This window comes from Protopterus annectens, chromosome 2.part1, assembly GCF_019279795.1.
Source record: "Protopterus annectens isolate FY-2018-M chromosome 2.part1, PAN1.0, whole genome shotgun sequence".
NCBI lineage: Eukaryota > Metazoa > Chordata > Ceratodontiformes > Protopteridae > Protopterus > Protopterus annectens.
The window spans coordinates 665,559,650-665,574,200 of NC_056729.1; the positions used below are offsets into that span (position 1 = coordinate 665,559,650).

At 41.1% G+C, this 14,551-nt stretch overlaps 1 protein-coding gene across 1 annotated transcript in view; it reads right to left on the reverse strand.

Moving 5' to 3' along the window:
• Window positions 1-14,551, reverse strand: part of TMEM131L (transmembrane 131 like) — a gene marked incomplete in the record, with an annotated part of 1,995,267 nt that overhangs the window by 874,348 nt on the left and 1,106,368 nt on the right. Inside the window, 2 exon segments of the mRNA XM_044062407.1 lie at window positions 5,525-5,634; window positions 6,108-6,246. Coding sequence (XP_043918342.1) covers window positions 5,525-5,634; window positions 6,108-6,246 — 249 coding nt within the window.

A 14,551-nucleotide genomic window follows, 5' to 3' on the forward strand; every position in this document is an offset into this window, starting at 1 on the left:
ATCATCCTTAGCACCCATTTGTTCTTTGTGATGGCCTGCCAGGCTTCTGGGTGTAAGGAACATAATCCCCTGTCTGCTTCCAGAGGACAGCAGTCGGGCAACCCTTCAGTAATGCTGGAAAGGTTTGTCTGTGGCAGATTCCTGTGATCCCTGATTTTGTGGACCTCCTCGGCTGCGTGAGCGGCATCTACCATTCTGACTATATTCCCCTCTGCCTCGGGGGTGTCTCAGAGTGTCCTAGAAAAGGCCCTGCGACTTCCGAAACCACATTTTCCCACTGCCACGCTGGTTCCTAGAAAAGGTCCATTGTGGAGTAGAAAAATGGATCAGGACGGCAGACAGGGTCTTACCATCTTTCTCACTCTGGGTCAAGGTGTCATGTACCGTAGGCCCAAACAAGGTGGAGCCATCAAAAAGGGCATTAAAGTACTGATTGAAAGGTTCCACAAAATTGCACAGCCTCATCCAGGTAGGACGTCTAATGGCAATGCCTGAACTGGTCACCCTTGAGGTACCCTCTGCAGTGTGAAAGATGAGCCTCATGGACATATCAGTCAGGGAATGTAGGATGGCCAAGTTAGAGTAAACAGAGTTCCACTCCTTAGGAGATACGGACCCAGGGACCAAGCTAGAAAGTTCCTTAACTAAGTCCCTTTGTAGCCGGGTAAAATCAGAGAGGTAGTTCAATGCCCGAAGTGCAAAGGTAAATAAGGCATAGGCCCTCTTACCAAATCTGTCCAGAACCTGGGATTCTCTATTTTGGGGGGATAGACAGAAGAGTGCTCCTGAACAAGCTCTTTCTTGCTGGCTTCCACCACAACCAAGGCATCTATCTGCATTCCCTTGGACCAAAACTGCTTGTCAGCTGGGGCACTCAAAATTTTATCAGCATGCTTGGGAATACGTTCTACTGTATCTGACTCCTTTCAAGCCCTTGACAACACCAGATGGATCAGCTGGTTGGCCAGAGGGGACACCCCACTGGCAGATGGGCCGGACCCAAATGCTTCCAACACCGACTCCTCTAGGGACGGAGTTTCGGAGGATCATCCACCCTTCTGAAGGATTTCAAGGATGTCACCAAAGGTGACCTCGTCAGATGGAGATCTGGGCAATCCTTCACCTTAATCGAAGTTGGTATCTGTGGTAAGGGATTCCGAAGGGAATCCACGTGCCTCCTTTTACACTGTCTCTTCCAAGGAACCTCTTTGCGGGGGGGGCTCTCCGGGAGGTATTGGAAGAAATTCGGGGGTACACTGAAAGAACAAAGTGGAGGCTTTCTGGGACCAGCTGTCAATGTGGTAGCTCATAGGTCTCGGGCACAGTTCCAGAATGGGACAGGGGAGGTTCCATTACAGTAGGTGCCAAGGGTCTCTTGGGAGCAGAGAGGACCCTCTCCACCACCTCAAATGCGGAAGGACTCTAAACAACCTGGGGCTGTCTCATCGGGGATGAAGCCGCTGGAGTAGACATCTCCCAGAATGGACGGGCCTTCTGCTCCCGGGGGGGGGGGGCAGAGCAGAGCAGCCAAAGGCCGAGGCCCCAAGGGTGAGAGAAGGCTCCAAGAACTTCAGAGTTGAAGTTAACCCCCCAAAATCAACCATGACAGTCTGGCTCAGACACACTTGGAACTGAGGCACCTGAAGCAGAGCAAGTCGGGGAGAATGCCGGGTAAGAAGAAGAAGAAATTTTTATCGGTTCTGACACCCCAGCATTGGGACCCAACGAAACCAACAACTCCGAAACCAAAAGATGAATTGGAGAAGGAGCAATAGGCTGGAACGGGGAGAGCCTCACGAATCCAGAAGTGGGCGGGGTAGACACAAGCCTAATCTGGATCTGTGTCTCGAGGAACTGCCTCATGAGCTTACTCACATCCCTAGAAGACAGGCTTCGTGAAGACATAGATGAAGCAGAGGATGGGGGACAGGGAGATCTATGCGGGGAATGGTTCAGAGATCATCCAGGCAGACCCGGCATGGAAGACCATGGTTCTGACACAGCTGAAGCTGAAGCCAGGGAAAAACACTTAGCCCCATAGCCTCACAGGATGAAAGGAGGAGTTAAGTGAGCTCGGAGCCAACCAGGTCGATTCCGAAGGCTTAGCTTTCTTACGGGGAAGTTCCGAGGAGGACTGCAAGGGCGACAGTCTCCTGGACTCCCAGCCCTCCTAGAGCTTCTTAGCTGGAGGTTGAGCTCCTGATGAAGAAGGAACCCCTGAGGTAACAGGAGGAGGAAATAGCCCTTTAAAATGAGCTTGCAGATGTCACAAGGGGCTTCCAAACGGAGAGGCCCCAAACAGCAGACGCACTCCCCATGGGTGTCGCTAAAGGGATATTCTGCCCATAGGAAGTGCATTTTTGAACTCTAGAGACTTTTGATCAGCCACAGGGAAAGAAAGGGGAAAGTCAGAGAGAAGAGAGAAAAGAGCAGGAAGAAAGACTTTTTTTTTTTTAAGCTAAGATAGCCTAACGGACAGAAACCTGAGAGCAAGACAGAAAAGGAAGAAGACAGAAGGGCAGAAGACAGGCAAAAATCAGAGAAAACTCACCAGAAAATGCTGTAAGGAGAAGCTCAGGCAGAAGTCGCTGCTGAACACCAACTGTGCTAAACAAGATCTGAGGTAGCGTAGGGGGGGGCAAGGCACTGTGGGTAGGTAGGAGGAGCTGAAGTTTGGCACCTCAAAAGCTGTGAGAAGGTGGCCAGTTGTTTCTGAGCACTGGAACAGAGTCTCTCAGGTTAATGGAATGAGTTGGACAAAATCAGATCGCATTTTTTTTGTGTTTAGTTTAAGTCTGCCTCTTTGGCAACAATCATTTGTCTGTGTAAGCCCTTTTTCTAATATCTCAAGATTGTTAAGGGACTCCGTGATTGCACCCAGTTTGTAGTCACTGGTGAACTTGGTAAGCCGCAGGCCATCTATTTTCACTTGGACTTCTGAGAAATAGATTCCAAATAGTAGGGGGCCCAGCATAGATCCTTGTGGTACACCACTGGTAGCTGTTCTGCTGGTAGAGGTGGAATCCCCAACTCTGACTATATGCATTCTGTCAATGAGCCAGTTGGCATATAAACTAAGACAAATGGGGCATCCGTTCTGTGCATTTAGCATTGCAACATCTCAACATCCCTATTCACAACAGCACCTGCCCGTGGCTTCTGATGGCATTTCATACATCTGGGCTAACAGGATCTTTCAATACCACAATTCCTCATTCTTCTACCTAAAATACAAACCTGATGACTTTCCTGTAAAAATAAAATTTATGCAAGAAAGCTTACAACAACACAACCTTCCCAAACTTTTATACTACCTATCTATACAGAAAGTAAAAGAAATACAGGCACGCTAACAGGAATTAGATACTATATATCTTTGAAGGGAGGGATATCTGAAGTAGTAATATCAATGGGATGGATTATCTTGCAGATTAGCATCTCATTTGCCCTTCTGTTTTTCTCCCATTGAGACAGGGCAAAGCAGGGGAATAAGCATTGAAGTACTGCAAGATGAACAAAGAGCTATATAGTATTAAATATGGCAATCCCAAATAGTCAGCTCTTCTTTTATATCTGTTTAATACATCAGGGTCTGAATGGAAAGATGGAATCAACCAGAAATGGATAGTAGTACTGCTGGAACCGAATTCACCCTCACATCTTGGTAAGTATCTTCATGTGGTGGACCTGTTTTTACAAAATCTCACCAAGACAACACTGACACACAGACTGTATTTTACATATCATGAAGAAAGGTATGTCAAAAAATAAAAAGAAGACTGGGTGCACAGTTCCCAGCATAAAGAAGTGCCCACTCCTGGTGTATGCACTGGTGCCAAGACTGGGGAAAAATGAAGTATAGAATCCCCAAAGCATGGAAACATTCCTACCACAGGGCTAGACCCTGCTAAGGACAAGGATGACCCCACCTCACTGTAGAACAAAAACTGCTAGCCCTAGCAAAAGGCATGCAGACAATAAAATGGAATGTTGAACATACGAAAGAGATTATGTATTGCTACTATTATGCAATGAACCCAAAATTTCCATACTACACCATGGAATTTATTGTACCTAGCATCTCTGTTGAAGATAGTGATTCACAATGCCTCTGTTTTGTGTGTTATAACTATGTACCCTGGTAAGTGTAACAAGCACAGAAAATAAATAGTATCTTACCTATAACAAACTTAAGGAATAAAAGACATTTACATTCTCACACTTTTGCTTACCATCAAAAGTACCTCAAGAGTCTTAGAGAAACTCAGCAATAAAATGTCTTTTCTGATGTGAAATGCAACATTTAAAGGCAAATCAAGCATAACCCCATCCTCATGTGTTTTAACTAATTTTCTTTACACTCCATAAACTCAAGATTTAATTGTGTCAGATTTAAATGTTCATAGTTAACAAAAGTCTGCATCAGATGAATGCATGAAGTCTTAATAAAATGTTAATTTTTACAATTTTAAGTCTCCCAAGAGTAACAGACAGGCACTACATGTACATGTGTATTTCACTGTCAAGAGTTACGACCAAGGTATCTACAGTAAAACAATGCTAATCTAAACTTCAAATGAAAATCAGCGTATTTGCCCCTTTATTTAAAAGAAATTAGCATTTTACTCCTAAGTCACAAAATCCGAGGTGGTGCAGCGGTACCGTTGTTGCCTCACATCAAGAGGTTCTCCCGTTCGATTCTCAGCTAGTGTGTGGGGATTGCCTTCTGTGTGGAGTGCGCATGTCCTCCCCGCAGGTCGAGTGGCGTTCCGAAAGACATGCATGAATGGGCGTGCCTTCGTTGAAGGGTGGGAGTCGAGCTGGCAACTCGGCACCGTGAAAATCTACTGCCAATCATTAGCGGACTGGAGTTCCGCTGTGGCGACCCCCTAACTGGGAAAAGCCGAAAGACAACAACAACTCCTAGTCACAAAAGCAGCTTTATTCTATGAAACCCACCATAAAGTAGGGCAACACAGCGTAAGGATCAGTTCCCACCAAACTAATATGGTCTGCAAGCTCCAATCACAAAGAGAGAGTGGGGGAATGAACAGCAACCCCAAGCTCCTCCGTCCAACAAACTATTATGGAATGACCATCTGGAGGAGTGAAAGGGTAAATTAAGAATATCCAGCCAGAATACTGCACATTACTAATGTCAACTTTCCTATGTCTTTACCACAGGACCACCATATTTACATACACCCATGATGGCTGCAAGCCTAAAGGTATGTATACTGCATTCAGTCCTCCACAACGAAGTACCAACAGCAGAATGGCATACATTTCTTGCTTAGGACAGGATAGGTGTTAATCAACTACTCATCCTAGCCTGAATTCTATATTTCATCTGGTTCATGAAAACAGGTCACCTGCAAGGTTCAAAACAGTCACACTTCCAAGCAGCATTTAACAGACTTTAAAGCTAACAAGTTAAAACCTTTACAAATATGGAATATGGCACACATTTCTAAAACTAATAACTAAGCAAAATTTAAAAAAAAGAAAAAAAAAGAATGCTTACCACTTGCTAAGCAGATTCACCACAGCTAGGGGTTCTGGGTACTGAGAAAGAGGTAGAAGTTGTACTGAAACTGGACGGTCAGAAGGGTTCTTCAGTGTAAAATACTTCACCTGGAAAAAGCCAAACAATGTCATAAAATAAGGCTATAACACAAAGTTTCACATAACCGACATGTATTTCATAAGTCACATATAGCTCAAAGTCAATAAAACAAAACCCTAAATGAAGTTTACGTTAATATACTCAATGGTTCCATTACACTGTCATAACTGTACACACTTCATGAAAGAGGAAACTATACTGTGACTGCCAACACTGGTAACAGTGGATGTGGAAACACAGACTGTGAACTGATAATCTTACCTTGATCTTCTTAACAGGTGAGCTTGCTAAAATTTGAAACACCACTAGTATTTGGGGCTTTAAAATTTAAAAAATTCTTGCATTTTATTAAGACCTCATGCATTCATCTCATGCAGCTTTTTGTTAACTATGAATATTTAAATCTGACATAATTAAATCTCGAGTTTATAGAATGTAAATACAATTTTAGCACAGAAAAACATATGTTAAGTATCCTCACCGTTCTGTTCCAAAGTGCAGTTGCACTGAAGTTTAGTGTCAAGTCAACGTCAGCCACAAGATGTGGCCAAGAAAGTCCTGCTGGTGACTGACTGTGCACCATCTGCTGAACATGTTTATTAATGCCAAATAACCTCTCCCTGTTTAAGTCAAAGGAGAAAATGTTATTTACTTACATATGTGCTTCCAGTGGGATCATGCCTCTGTTCAACAGGTTATAAACATACAAACTCAAAAATAAAATCAAAAATCAAGAATACACCGTGCATGGCCTTAAAAATCATGCATGTTCATGCCTTCCTAACTAGTCTACAAAAGGTATTTTAGAAGACTAAGGACATGCCCATTTAGCAGCTCATCTGGTACAGAAATGTAAAGTGCAATCATTCTTAATGGACCTTTTGTGCAAAAGGCAAAAGTGTGCATATAAGGCTATCCTACACTTGGCTGTTATGCTGTAATTAAGTGTTAATACCAAGAGTAGCCAACAAACGTGCAAACAAGCAAGTTGTGTAAAGTACTCACCATAATAACAGCTCTTCAAAGAGAGATCACTGCAAAATGTGGGGTTAACCATCACTGAAACTGCCCTAGTCTATTATGTTCCTGTGCAAATGCTAACACAGGTCTTAGACTAATACTGGCATATGCTCATAAGGCTTCAATGCAAGAGTCTCTGGCATAAACATGCGTCACTTCTGCAAGATAAGAAACCTTCATGGGGAAATGTGCTTGTAGTGCACAAAGTATACAGCAAACACAAATGCACAAACAAGAAGTGAGCCATATCATAATTATATACAATAACAGTGTACTGTCTGCACTGTTAAGTGATAGGCTATTCAAAGTATAAAAAATAAAGGGAGATGGATAGAGGGTAGCTTTATTTCTATAGTGACTATATTGACATAACGGGATCACAAAAAAAGAAAAAAGTTTTCCAGACATGAAGGAGTCAATTCTCAAATGCCAGACATTGAAAATCTTAGTAAACGTACCTGAAAAGTAGGCAAAGCCTGCCAAAAATATGGGCATCTACTTAGAAAACATTTAGCTTAAGTTAATACCGTTCCTTTTCCTTACAGAAGGACTGTAGGCTATCACTCAGAAACACAAGATTTAAAATATACTGTCAACAAAATCTGTAGTCTAAATGTTCAGATATCACCAGCATTAGACAACAAAAGCAAAACAAAAACAATGTTAATGAGACTACTGCTTGCAGAAGTAACAGGACAACCAAAGAGATGAAACAAGTACCACGGAATTAAAAAGAAATGCCATATTACGCAAATGCAGCTGGGACAGCGAACAGCCACCATCTACCAAGTTTCAGCTTACATAGAAACTGGGAAAACGCTGTTACACAAAGTGCACATACATAGTAAGTAGCATGTTTATGTTTTCAGCATTTGAAGCTTAATGATAGTGATGTGCCACACTAATGTATCTCAACTCTGTTTTACACAAACAGCAGCCACTTTAAAGTATTCCAGTTTACTTCACACAGATACACATTAGTCCTGCAAGGCCAGAATAATAAATATTTAACATAAGCAAATGATAGCAAGATCAGTCATGTTCACCCACAGAAAAACACTCATACCCAGGAATTATAGCCACTTTGTTTGATGTGTCTGACTGTGATTAAAAAGTAATGGAACTATTATGAATTTCAACTCTGTTTCACACAAACAGTAGCCACAGTAAAATATGCCAATTTGTTTCTGACATACACAAATTTGTCCTGCAAAGGTAGAACAATGACTGTTTAACACGAGCAAATGGCAGGAGGGTCAGTCACTTTCATTCACAGACAGCCCTGTCATCCAGCAATTATATCCTCTTTGTTGACTGTTTATACCTCATATATCTGACTGTGAGCAAAAACTGAAAAATATAAAACTACTGGCCACAACAATTTATTTCAGGTTACTGCTGTCAGAAGCATGTAGTCAATGCAGCAATTTATTTCAGGTCACTGCAGTCAGCAGCATATAGTCAACCCATTACAAACCCACTGCATACACAGACACACACATTTACCAGCCCATGACTTCATCAATATATTCTTATACAATTGGTTACTCAGCTATAGCAACTGTATAACTACTGCCACAAAGACATGAAAGATGGTGAAAGTAAAAAAAAAACAGCATTTGAGTAAAAAGAATGAAAGGATATACAAGCAAAATATGTAAAATATTCAGCTAAGCATAAAATCAAAAGTTTTTTCCCATATCAGACTATCATTAAGGTGAAGAAAGTCACACAACCATATATCTGCAGTACCTCCATCCCAAAGGGACACAATTTTGAAAATTACATAAAATATAAGCAATTTAAACATTTTTGTATTTTTAACAATAAGGACTAAAGTAAGGCCACATTTATTATGGAAATGTGCTTTCTATACGGACAAAATGCAAAGGAATGAAAAATAAATTACTTGCAGCACTGAGCTGCCAAATACTATGGGAGCAATATACAAATCAGAAGGACAGAATGCAGGCTAAGTTTTGAGATGGAAATGGATGATTCATATCCTCAGTGCTCATCCTGTTTTCCAGTTTTATATCCATAAGCCATTCTCACAAGACAAAAGCCATGCACACAAGCATGCATGTGTAGCTGTGAGTGCTTTATAAGCACAAGAGCACACCTAAATATGCATGCTGATATACATGTATAGTACAGGGTTGCAGACATTTTATAGACAGATCTAAATTTGCATACACACATTATACATGTACATATATTCGTGGAAGCACCTATTTCAGAAGTTCATTACTGTCAACAGCTGTTTTGTTGACGCACTGTTTGACAAAACAGACGGTCAACAATTGTGCAAGACTGCAGTAATAATAGGGTTGGATAACGTGCTCATTTCCAGTTATTGTGCAATCTCACAGCTGGTATATATAATTACCAGGGAATTTTTAGGGCTGTGTGTGTGTGTGTGTGTGGGGGCTTTCCCCATGTAAAAAAGCATGTTTTTTTGTTTGCATGCTCCAAGGTGGTGCCATGGAGTATATACAGGTTGCTGTCAACATTTCTGTGCCTATTATGTTCAGAGTGTCCACGTTGTGGTAAGTTATGGCAGTACATACTTCGGAGTACATACACCCACCACACATATAATTAAGTTCAAGTATACACATTTTCCCACTTGAGAGGATTATTTTTGTCAGGAAATGCATTGTACAGCTTTGTAGCAGCTCAGTTCTACTAGAGTCTGAAGAAGGAGATTGCAGAATGCAGTCGTAAATCCAGGAAGAAAATATTTAATTAGCAAGAAAATATATATAACTAAGCACAGCAGAACAAGAAGCATTATAATGAAAATAACCAGTCTACATGCAGTGCCATAAATGTAGAATGGTTGTTGAGACAGAAATCAGAAAGAAAATACATGGCTAGAAGACAAACTCCACATGTTACACGGGAAATGTGAAAATACAGCCTCCCATATTACTGGGTAAAGATGTACAAGTACAGCATACAAGGGAGTGAAAAACATGCAAACAGAAAGGCAGAGGACAGCTGAAAGAAATTTACTGAGATTGAAGGCACAATGAATGAGTTTGACTTCAAGACACAAAGGTGAGGGAATGTACAGCATGCAGTCAATGGTAAACGGGTGATACATCACTGCAGACTTAAAAACTGAGAAGGGACTTAATCTGATATCCACACACACTTAGGAGTACAACCATGAGCAATCACTCCTCAGCCAAACCAGAATAGCATGCACTTCAGCTATCTGATGGGGACTGAAAGTACACTTCATGAATAAAGTACCTAGTGTGTACATTTTTTGTGGAGTGCAGCTATATGTCCACAAAGCTACAAACGCACTCAAACTTACTCACTGCTTACCATCTATAGACTGGCTGGCAGTGGCACACTCATAAAATGCTATTAAATAGTAAAGTAAAAGCTTTAATTAAAAAAGGCTTGTTCCCCAGAAGCGCAATTATAATACTTCTTTACTTTCAGTCTGCTTACGTTGCCAGTCTGCCACCTGTGACACCCTAAGCCAATAATAGAAACAGCTTTGGTCTCTCATCTCTCTCACTGACTCATGCCCCATTCTCCTTGCCACCTTGTGATGGTGTTAGGATGACAGTTGAAAATCGGTACTTCCTGCAAAATACAGTATGGCTGAGAGGCATGATTCAAGTACAGTATTTTAACGGATGAGAGTATCTAGCATGTGCAGTAAATGTTTTTCAGCCTTCTGGTAGTTACTGTAAAACCCCTGCACATGAATTGAACAGATCAAGGAAACACCTTTGGCATAAAAATGAATATTTTTTTTTTTTTAGCAACGCCCTTTCATTAGAGAACACTGTGTAAGGGTACTGACACTTTCAGAGACACTTGTTGTGTCTTTCGGCTTTTCCCGGTTATGGGTCGCCACAGCGGAAGTCCGGTCCGCTAATGATTGGCAGTAGAGTTTTACGTGCCGAGTTGCCAGCCCTGACGCACAACCTTCATCGAAGGTACGCCCATTCACGCATGTCTCCAGACAGAACACGCTCTAGCTGAGAATCGAACAGGACAACGTCTTACTGTGAGGCAACAGCGCTACAGTAGCACCACCACCGCAGTACTTTCAGAGACACTTCTTGCTAAAATAAACACCACAATAAGTGAAAGGAAGGCGCTTAAGGTTTGCTGCATTTACTGTTTCACAGGGATCCAAAATTAACTTTTTCAACATTAAAAAGTGTAAGCCCCAGGAAGGTGACATTATTCTTCTTGGAGGTCCAAAATGCGAAATTCCCTTTAGATAAACCTCTAACTGAAAGCTTAGCTACCATTTGATAGAATCAGGAGTAAAGGCTGATACAGCAAAAATGTGTAAACCAGCTAAACAGCAAGCGTGACTGGCTTCAAAGAGATGGCTGACATATCAGTCTTGAAAATGGGCAATACAATAGGTCTAAGGTCTACAGGTTTCTTTCTGTTACTGGTGGAAAGGGAGCAGAAGATGATAAATAAGCTTGCTTTTGCCTGCAGAATCTTTGTCTGATATTGTCTTGAAAATGGTCTCCTGCAGGTAAGGATGTTTCATGAACAATGAGGAGCAAATTATCTGTACATCTGTTTAACAGCCATCACACTTTTGAATTTTTTATCTAGGCCCGTTAATATTTTGGGTTAGCTTACCAAAGTTGAACCTGTACTGAGAGGAGCATCCAGCAGTTAAGCTTTGACATACTCCAGACAGTATTCTGTTCTTAGCCAGACAAATCTTAAGGAAGCCACAGCTGCTAAAGCACTATAGAAAGCAACAAAAAGGAAGCAAATTGATGTTTGTTCCTAGCAATATGCTAGCTGATACACTGCATATTGCTGGGAGCAAACATCAATTTGCTTCCAGCAATATGCTGATAGTTTAGCATTAAGGTATACAAAAGTCAGATGTTAAGTTCATCTCCACCTTTCATAATGCCAAGTGAATCATCACAAAAGTTTCTGATGAAGCATAATTTAGATCTTTTAACAGAATTTAACATCTTACCAGACAAGAATGCACTAAATCACCCAGTTAGGGTTACTAGGCCACAAGGAGTTTCCAATCTTCTAAATGATTTAGTTGAAACAGCCACTCCTCCTCTCATGCTCATTTTGTTTCAAAACAGTGAAAATGACTATGGAGTCACTGTTTCTTTTGCTAAATACTCAATCTCCTTATTCCAACTTTGTTTTAATACCTCAGGAGGAATTATTCATTTAGAAGTCAATCCCTTTTTGGCTGCATCCGGTGCTTCCGGCCCATCTAAAAATGTTCATACTCCTGATTGGTAAAAGATTTGGAAGAAAGCAGGGTACAGCACCTTAAATATGATGCCCTTACATTTGGCAAACTGACCATTAACTGGTCTTGTCCATTAAGACTCGGGTGCCCCTACATGAAATATATTCACAGGCTTCAATACATAGGATATAATTTGTTCCATCTGAACATAAGCCTCAAAGCAGATCATTATTTATGGTGAGTATCTGTTGGTGTGTGGCTCACCCAAAGGAAACTCTCAATGAGTCCTCTCAGCTGCTTAACTAAATGTACAGCTGTTTAACAGCCATCACACTTTTCAGTTCAACTATGCCACATCACTTATGGACAGCAATGACCTTACGGCACTTCAATCCTTACAATTTCTCAGGGATGCCAGTCGCTCTTATTTATTTATTTATTTATTTTTGCCATGACCAATCCCTCTGACTCTCTCAATCTGCTCTCCAAAGTCTCTAATCTTGCTTCAAACGCAGCAGCATGATTTCCAAAATGGAGCTGCTTCAAAGAGTTGAGAGTTTTTTTTGTTTTTTTTTTAGGGGTGGGGTGGTTGCATAAATTCAACTAATCTGGCCTTAATTTTACTTAGTGATACTGTCAAACTCTGCTTATGCAAGACATATCCAGTTTTTCTCACTGCCCAACTCCAGGCTCAGAACACCGGTGTAAGAAAATTTACAAAATGTTATATTTTATTTCATTATGACTATTTAAATTCTACTCCATATGTCACCATGAATTGTACTGCCTACTGCAAACTACCTACAATAAAGTACAATATATACAAATTTAGTAGTACACAACCCACACACACAACCCCCTAAACACAGAGGGGAAGAAGGTGGTAATGCTACATGAGTTGAAGCCAAGTAATTGCCTCCCAAAATATCCTTAAATGCCACCCCTTAGAAATGCTGTTGAGTGCCATGAGGCCCGGTAGGAATGAGAATCAATCCCAGCTGGAATCTCCACTGCCATGATATGACAAAAAATGCACATGCAAAAAAAAATAAAAACAAATAGAAAGTTTTTTTTTTTACTTGAGCTTGCTGAGCAAACAAAAAAAAAACAAACAACACTGCTGAGACTGCCAAAATCCTTAGTCCTGCTTTAAATAATAACGCATTCTTGCAGAAAGTAATGCAAACAAAAGCAGTCTTCCAGACTCCTCAGTCTCAGTAATGGTAAGGCCAATCTGGAGGCCAATCTAAATTATCCTAATCTTCCTTTGCTTGTCTTGTCTGAGAGGTAGGGAGGAGGAGGAGAGGAGAAAGGCATACACATGAAGATTTTTCCAACTGAAAGAAAGAAGCATCCACTTTCAAGCTGTGTGATGAAACCTTGAAAATTTTCGCAAACCTTGGCTTGGTTTAGTGGTGTGGAGAAGCGAACAGATCTATGTCTGGAGTTCCCATGACACTGTCAATTCTCCAAATACATGAAGATCCAGTTTCACTCATGGGGGATCCATGATTTGCCTGCTACACATCTTTAAGAGGTTCTGTGCTCCGGCAGAAACCTTGCCTGAAGATTTAGTTGCAAGCTGTTGCCCGGATAAGAATGTGTGTATGTGTTTGTTGTTGTGTTTGATGTACCACATGACAGTTGTGTTAGAATCAACACCTGCCCTGGAAGAAACTCCCTTGAAAGCAAGCCATTAATGCAAACTGGACTGCTATTCATCTCCTTCATATTGATGCTGTAGTGCTGGCAGGCCACTGTTGTCTTGTATCCACTTCCATTCAGATGAGCTCCCCAAGCTATGTCTGAGGCATCTGTCGTTAGAATTTGCTGTATTCAGTCTCACCCCAGAAAGCACATGTCTTGAGAGGTAATCTTGACCCCCTCATGGAATGAAGAGTCTCTGAAAATTCTGAAAAATCCCTCAGGAGGAAAGCCGAAGGGGTAGGAATCATCTACATCAGAATCAGAATAAGATACAGTCTAATCTTCTCTTTATAGTGCTTAAATACTGAGGCAAGAAAAACATCTACCTACAATAAATATCTGATTATATGTTCAACCTGTAAGTTTGCGAATGTCTTGTGGCTCAAGTCATGACAGAAAAGGGTCCTCAGACCAGTTCACTCACCAGGTTAACAGATGCAAATAAATGAATGAATAAATACAACAGATATGTCCAGGAGTTAACTAGGAGGTGCCATGACAGACATCCACGCAGGAACAATTGTTGATTTTTTTTCATGGGGATGTCATGGAACATAGAAAAGTTAGTTGCATTACAAATATGAATAACAGTAACAATTACAATACAACAACAATTAGACAAGTCAAATTATGTTTCCAAATGGGTATTTAGTGTTTTTTTAGGAGACAGCTGGAAGAGAAATGGCAGACATACCGATCACGGACTGCTTTCTGCAGCAAAAAAGAACTGAAAAGTGCATGAGAGCTGCTCTCCCTTTTGGTTGTACATCACACCAAGGTCACAAGCAAGGGAAAGAGTTCAGCCCCATTCTAGGAAAATCTGAAAGCACAGGAAATCTGACCAAAAGAGCAAACACATATTTGTGGCAGGCAGCTTTAAGATGAATATTTGTCCTGCCATTACTCAACAAATCATACAACTCCCTAAAATTTATAGCTTTTGGATCCATTCTTCAGCACAGTAACATATG